This window comes from Tupaia chinensis, unplaced genomic scaffold (assembly GCF_000334495.1).
Source record: "Tupaia chinensis unplaced genomic scaffold, TupChi_1.0 Scaffold000573_1, whole genome shotgun sequence".
NCBI lineage: Eukaryota > Metazoa > Chordata > Mammalia > Scandentia > Tupaiidae > Tupaia > Tupaia belangeri.
In genome coordinates this window covers 3876873-3884553 of record NW_006160087.1, presented here as the reverse complement: position 1 = coordinate 3884553, position 7681 = coordinate 3876873, and the positions used below count along the sequence as shown (strand labels likewise).

At 64.3% G+C, this 7681-nt stretch overlaps 1 protein-coding gene across 1 annotated transcript in view; it reads right to left on the bottom strand.

Moving 5' to 3' along the window:
- SDC3 (syndecan 3) overlaps window positions 1-3019 on the bottom strand; it is an 8054-nt gene extending 5035 nt beyond the window's left edge. The window contains exons 1-3 of the mRNA XM_027775567.1: window positions 2897-3019; window positions 1519-1636; window positions 33-271 (exon numbers count right to left, since the gene is read on the bottom strand). Of these exons, the coding sequence (XP_027631368.1) occupies window positions 33-271; window positions 1519-1636; window positions 2897-3019 (480 nt within the window). The remainder of the gene's footprint in view (window positions 1-32; window positions 272-1518; window positions 1637-2896) is intronic.
- Window positions 3020-7681: the final 4662 nt, after the last annotated feature.

Genomic DNA, 7681 nt, shown 5'->3' with positions numbered 1-7681 from the left:
GTCGCGGTGTCGGCGGGGCCCTCCGTGGCAGGGGCAGCCGTGATGGGAGAGGTGGTGGTGGCTCTCTGGCCGGGCTCTTCCGGGATCTCTGTCACCTCTGGGAAGCTGGTGGCTGGCTCTGGGGTGGGGCGCTCAGAGGGGAGCTCTTCAAATGGGGTGCCCACAGGCCGGACGTCCGTGGTGGGAAGCACTGCAGGCGTGGTGGACACTGCCAGAGCCACATCGGGGCTGAAGCGCACGGCTGTCTCAAGGCCCGACTCCTGCTCGAAGTCTGAGGGGTGGGGAGAGGAGAGAGCCAGGGAGCTGTGCGGTTCTGAGGGGCCTGAGGGTCCCAGGTGAGCAACAGCCATGAGGAAGCTCCTGACCCCTTTCTGTGCCCACTTTGGCCAGGAAAATAGCAAGGGAAGGAGGAAGCACACCTAGCCAAAGGTTACCAGTTAGCCAGTGGTCCCCAGCTCCTCTCGGCCTTGCCACAAAGCCTTCTAGAGGCCACCTCTTCCAGGAAGCCTTCCCTGACTACTCCAGCCGAGCCACCCTGGAGGTTCTAAAAAGTTGAAACTAGGCATCAGCAACTAAGACCCTACTGGATGTTGTGGGAGTTGAAGGGGAGCAGAGTGGCATCCTGCTTAAGGCAGGGGGTATACTAGATCTCCCCTCGGAGGCCTGGCAGAAGGCAAGAGGGAGAAGAGCACTCCACCAGTGAAGGAGCAGCCCGGGAGGAGTGAAGGGACTTGGAAAAAACAGATAGGGGCGAGGTGGGGAGAGGACCTGCCCGGGGGGCTTAGACAAACAGAGGAGGGTGGGGAGCCGGGGAGGTTTGGCAGTAGAGACACACCCCTGAGGGAGTGGTTTGTATAAAACAAACTTGGAAAAGGCCCGGGGGAGTGGGTAAAGGGGGAGTGGAGTGAGGCCCCCACCGCCTGGCCTCAGGCCCACGTTTGGCTCCCAGTGTCAGAGCTTGGTCTGGCCAGGCCCCGACTTCCTAGCCCATCACCTGGTGGCTGGGGCAGGGAGTGGACTCACGCCACCCAGGCCTGGCCGGCTAGTGCGTTCGTACCACCAACAGAAGCTGCTCCTGACCCAGAGGGCCTGGCTCACCTCTCCCAGCAGGGCCAGTAACAGGCCAGGCACCCCTGAGGACCTGCCCTAGGCCCGCCCTAGGCCATAGGGACTGGGCCGCACAGGACCACTGGCCGATCCACTCCTCTGCTGAGGACTCCCCTTCACCAAGAGGGCCGCTAAGCTCCTCCAGGTGCTGGGACATTGACTAGGCACATCCCCTGAGATGTGGCAGGGGCTGCGGGAGAGACGGCAGAGGGCTGGGGGCCCTGAGCGCTGCCAGGACCAACGCGTGGCCGGGAGGACATTCTGCCCTTCTCGTGTTGGTGTCCAAGCTCTCCTCCCAACCCCCGCCTGCAGCTCCCCCGCCCACCTCGCTCCAGCGAGCCTGGGTCGGCTCCCTGGGCTGGGGTGTCTCCCAGAGGGTCACTGCCCACAGGCAGGGGAGGGGGTACTCACAGCCCGAGCCCGACCCTGAGTAGAGGCCGTCCAGCTCGTCATCAGGAAAGGGGTCGTCGTCCCCGGAGCCCTCCAGGTCCACGGGCCTCTCAAAGCTCTCACTGCGCCAGCGCTGAGCCTGGTGGGTGGGGGACAGGCAGACCAGCGCTTGGACCCAACACCTGCGTCGGGACACACCGGTGGGGCGGCCCACATGCTCCTAGGGGTGACCCACATAAGGCGACGGCAGCCTGGGGAGCGGCCCCATGGTGGGGTACAAGATGGGGGGACGGAGGGAGCGGCCTCTGACTGCTCCCCGACCCCGAGGAACTGCTGGGTGGGTTGAGAGCCGGCTGGACTGCCTGATCTGAGTCCTGGCTCCCTCGTCCACGCCACGTGTGGCCCGGGGCGGCATGTTAGCATTTGCGCCTCAGTTTCTCCCTGGAAGCCAGCGAGGAGTGCTGACTGGCCAGGCCGCGAGTGTGCCGCGTGTAAGTGCAGGGTTTCCCAGGGGCTCGGCGGCCTTGGCACTGCCCTGTGGCCGGCCCATCTGCCATTCCCCAGCCGGGACCTCACTGAGCCCTCCAGACAGGCAGGCCGGGCAGGGGGAGAGGCGAGGGTCAGGTGAGGGCACTAAGGCCAGGTCAGAGCAGTGACAGGACGAGACCCAGCCTCCACTTGGGACCCATGGCTCCCACCTCAACTCCCAAAGGCGGGCAAGCAGCTCCCAGGCAGACAAGCGTGAGGCCTGGGGCTCTGGGAGGAGGTGACTTGGAAGGCAGGGAGCTCGGGCTGCAGCCCTGGGGGTCCTCGAACTAGAAGTCGGCCCCCACCCTCCCACCCCAAGTATGCAAGTGCTCAGAGCCAGCTCAGGGCCCACGAGCAGGCCCCACATCTGCCGCCGGGGTCTCCAGAGGGTCAGGAGGGACGGGGGGTTTCTCCAGGACCCCGCTAACCAGACGCAGACTCCCTGCCAGACTCTGTCCCTCCTTGCCACCCCCCAGGGGGTGGTCCTGGGCCAGAGCTCAGGACCCCATAGGCAGGAGTGCAGACCCCTGAGGGGGCAGGCCTTGCCCCAGAGGGGCTTCAGTGGCCTGGCAAGGGGTAGAAGAGAACGAGGCCCCTGGACGGAGGCCAGAGTAAGCACGGGCTGGGAGTGGGTGCAACCTGCACCCCCGGGGGTCCTCCGCCACCTTCCAGCCCTTCAGCCTTCCTGCCCAGCTGCATCCAGCCCCTGCCGCCCTGGGCCTCTGCCTAGCCCTCCCTTCCTTCCTCCCGCCCCGGGCCCAGCTCCCCACCCGAGCTCCTGCCTCACTACGTCTATCAGGGCTCCTGGCCATGCCCGCCTCCCCGGAGGCACCCCCAGGGCAGGACAGTGCCCGGAACACAGCAGGCCCACAGGCACCACTCCTTCGAGGGGCTGGGGCTGGAAGTCGTGTGATTCACGGGGCAGCGACAGGGCAGGAGCAGGCCGGGCAGAGGCAGGGAAGCAGCTGGGGTCCAGTCGTAGAGACTGTGGCATCGGGTTGATGATTCCCTCTTGGGAATGGGCCATTTTCCATCCTGACCACACACCGGAACACGTCAGGTGAAGTCCGCGGTTCGGCAAGCCCGACCGCCTGCGAAGTGCAGCAGAGGACAGCCCTGGAGAGCACGTGAGCAGGGATGGGGCTGAGCCTGCTCTCACACCCCGGCACTGATGGGCCCCCCTTCGGGGTGAGAGAGTCAGAGAGAGGACCTGAATCCTGGCAGTTTGCCCCCAGCCTCGACCACCTGCTTCAAAGCCCTGCCCAGCCCCGCCAGGGCAGGGAGCCAGGAGATGCCCCACCGACACAGAGCCAGAGTAATGAATTAATCAGTATTTACTTTCCACCAGTGAGTCATGGAGTGGAACAATTAGTGTAATTGCTCCTGTGACTAATTGCTGGGTCCTCCCCCTTAAACATCCCAGGGCTCTGAGCAGCTCTGGTCCGGCGTCCCCAGTGCCCAGGACCCAGGGTGGGAGTCGGGAAGCTGCCGACGCCACGGCCCCATGCCCAGAACAGGCTGGCGGGGGGCTCTGAGGCTGCTCTGTCCTCTGGGTTCTCTGGGGCTGCTCTGTCCTCTGCTCAGCGGCCTCGGGCCCCGGTAGAACAGTCACCAGCGGGGACCAGGCCAGGCTCCCGCTCCGGGCTCTGCTTCACGGTCTTTCTCTCCCTCCGGGCGGGCGGGGAGGGCTGGGAGGCCTGCACCCGGGAGGAGGAATCAGAGGTCCGTGTTCCCAGGACCCCCAAAGTGGGGTAATTGTGAGGCCACAACAGAAACCCTCGAGGTTCCTCAGACGGCGCCCCTGGCACACGATCCTAAGCCGACACACCCAGCAGTGCAGGGAGAACACCCAGGGAGAGCGGGGTCCGTGCTGCGGTGTAGACAGGCACGCCGGGAGGGCGGGGGCACGCTGCAGCCTGCTGCCCCGAGACACTCACAGCAAATCCTCAGCCCCACTCAGGTGGCTCTCACCTAAACACTGTTCAGCCAGCAGCCATCCACATGACAACCGTTACCATGACGACATCTCCTCCACGCTGAGGCCCTGAGCTGCAGCTCCCCACAGAGATGGGGCTGCCGAGACAGACCAGGGAGGAGGCCAGGGTGGAGGCTGGGCAGGAGTACGGGAGGCGGAGGACAGAGGCGGCGGGCACCGGTGGGGTGAGAGCAGGCCCCCGAGGAGCAGGGGGCTCTCTCCCGCCTTCACTTAGCCGCAGCTGAGGCTGATCAGACCGGTGGGGAAGGGCCCCTCGTGGCTTTCCAAACCAGCACCTAGAACATTCTTTCTGAATAACAAGCAGCTCCCCGCAGGTGTGGGGGGGCAGCCACCCAATCACCTCTGAGTTTCCCCTGGGAAGCTTGGGGGGAACCTAACGCAGGGACCCCAGGACCATGGGGCTGGGCTGGGAGGGCCTCGCAGATGCAGCCAGGGACAGAGAAGGAGAGGGGCGAGAACCTGCCCTGCTCAGAAGCCACAGCCAGCCTGAGGAAGAGGGCGACACACAGCCTTTGACCCCCAACCAACCTCTGCATTTGCATAATGCCATGCATAATTAGCATAATTACCACCCATTCCCTTAAAGAACTGAATCGGAGCAGACCCTGCTGCTTCTCCCAGCAGCAAGCCCCTGCCTTTCTGCGCCCGCCCGATAGGAGGCACACGCATGCACACGCACACAGCTAGTACACCCTGGTGGTGCTGCACACGCACACACAGTCACATCTGCCGATCCCCGCCCACACACTGCCCACCTAGTACTGTGTGGGCGGGGATCGTCTGTGCACACACACCCCACCTCACATGCACGGGTGGCACACGCATCTCTAATCTCACAACACAAGCGTCGCCCACACCAGCCCACACCGTGCACACGCCGGTCCCATAGCACACACCACCCTGCACTGCCCCACACTGCCCTGCAGGCACCGCCACCTCTACACAAGCCTCGTCCCTCGTGCGCGACCTCTCCTCACACCGGCACCCACAGACAGCGAGTGTGCCCACGGTGGGGGCCCAGCCACCGCCAGCCCCCACGGCAGACACCCCACAGGGCTCCCCAGCCATGCTGGAGCTCCCTGCCCACCGGCCCACATGGGGCAGAGCGTGGGACACTTCACCATGGCGCCTGTCACGGCTACACCCTCGGTCCACAGCAGCCCTGATGCTGGGCCTGGTCTCTGAAACCCTTGTCCCAGCCACCCCGCTCCTGCAGCGCATGCAGGGACAGAGGGACTGTGAGACTAGAACAATGGGACCAGCAGTTGGCGTAATGGCTATGTCACTGGATTCCCATGTAGTCGACTGCGGTTCGCGTCCCAGACCCGGTGGCTTAAACACATGCCGGGTGCGTGTGTGCGTGCGTGCCCAAGATCCCGAGAGGAGAAAGGAGGAGAAGGGATTGTGGCGTGGCCATCCCCCTGGGGGGTGAGTTCTCGCTTTCTGTCTCTCTGTCTCTCTGGTGAACACATGCACCCTGTAGCAAAAACCTGTCCAACAAAAATAAAAAGACTAGAACAAGGTCTGTGGTAACGCGGCCCGAGGCGGACGCAGGCGGTCGGGCCTCCTGCTGGCACGTGGCACCATCCCTACTGCTCAGCTCTTGTCTCAGGCTGGACTACAGGGTGCGTACGCTCAACACAGAGACAGAGAGACAGAGAGGGAAGCAAGAAATCACCACCCAGGGGGATGGCCATGCCTCAATCCCTTCTCCTCCTTTCTCCTCTCGGGATTCTGGGCACGGACGCACACGCACGCGCACACCCGTTGTGATTTCCAAGCCGCCAAGTCAGCACTGTGGGAGTCCAGCACCTTACCCACCACGCCACCTGCTGGCCCCTCCTGCTGTCCCTCTAATTCCTCAGTACTACGCTCCTGTAGTATTGCCCCATGCTACAGACGGGACCACTGGAGGCCAGAGAGGTTCCGTGGCGTTTCCGAGGCCTCACAGCAGGGGAGAGAGCAGAGATGGGAGCAGATGCACACACAATCGGGTCACCTGGTGGGGCAGGGGCTGCATCCACGCAGTGCCAGAGTAACACGCATGACCAGCCAGAGCTGCCCTGTTGCCGGCGAGCGGGTCGGAGCCCAGCTGCACTTTGAGACCGCTCTGCTACTTGCCGGGTGACTTGGGCAAGTTACTTAACCTCGTGTTGCCGGCGCTGCGGGTCCCAGGGCACGCGTCTGCCCCCAGTCTCAACCTTGAGGCTAACCGAGACCTACGGTACGGGGCCGCACCCCCCACAGGCGTGGAAGTGCACAGGGAGCACCCTACCCCAAGAGGGGGTGGCCGGTCCGAGAGGGGAGGGCCTGGCTCACCAGCCAGCTCCGGGCCAGCAGCTCTCTGGGTCTTGCAGGCTCTGGCCCACCAGCCCCATCCCTAAAGGCCCTCGGTGCCCTGAGACCTCGGTGCCCCCCCCACCCCGGCTCACCAGCTCCACCCCGGAGACCCAGACAGTGCCACAGGAATGTGGGCCAGAGCCAGGCCCTGGGCAGCGGGGTGGCCTGGGTGCGGCGCAGTGGAGAGCAGGGCCCACCTCTCACTGCCCTGCCAGGAGCCCTGCACCCCCCGCCCCGTTTGCTCACTGTCAGACACAAGGGTGCAAGCCATGTAGCTGCCGCAGAAGGGGCCACAGAGCCCAGTCCTGGACAGCAGAGGAGGCTCAAGCTGACCTTGGCAGACACGCTCCGAGCTCCAGCCTGCCTCGCCCTCCACGCCCCTCCTTCTGGCTCACCTGCTCAAGCCCCCCACCATCTCACCCTCCCTTCAGCCCCCCTTAACCCCCGTGGCAGCTGGGAGGCAGGAAACACCCGTGGGCCCTATCCCGCCCTCTCTGCTGAGGCAATACTGCAGCCCCTTCCTGCCTGTGTGTAAAGTGGAAAATCAAGCTAAGGGCCTTCCTCAGGCTGATGCTCGAACCCAGGAATTCCGGTCTAGGAGAGCACCAGGGCATGTCAGCACCAGGTGGGGGACAGCACAGGTAACACACAAGCCCAAGGACGGCCGGGCCAGGCAGGCGGCAGGGCCGGGGAGTGTTACTCAGCAGGGAACAAGCCATCCAGCTGGAGGCACTGGTGCAGAGGGAGGCCTGTCCCCCTGCAAAGAACAGTCAAGGCCGTGAACACATGCACGCCGGCCAGCAGGAGTGATCGGGCAGGCCGTGACGGGGCCAGACGGCCGGGTCTGCTGTCTGACCTGAGAGACTTCGGGCAGGTATGCAGGCCTCTGGGCCGCTCCTCCTGGGAAAACAGGGAGCATGCCCGCAGGCGGCTCACGGAGGCCGGTGTACCCACACGCTAACAAGATGCTTGGTAAGTGTTGGCTATTATCAGCACTGAGTTTTAAAAGCGGTTATGAAAAATACGGAGAGCAGACCGTTTGAATGGCCCCAGCACAGGGACTCTGGGGCTGCCTCGCTTGCAGCCCTCCTCGTGGTCTCGGCTGGGGTGGGGCTGTGGGCAGCCCCTGACCTTCTGCTCTGGACCTTCCTCTACCTTCCAACTTCTCCGCGATAAACTCAAAGCACTTTCATGGCGAGCAAGAGCACGTTCTCGAGACCCCCCCACGGCTGCTTCCTTCTGTGGGGACCCCATCAGGAGCGTCTGTGAGGACGCTCAGGGGGACACTGAAGGGGACGGAAAGGGCACGGGCACACACCC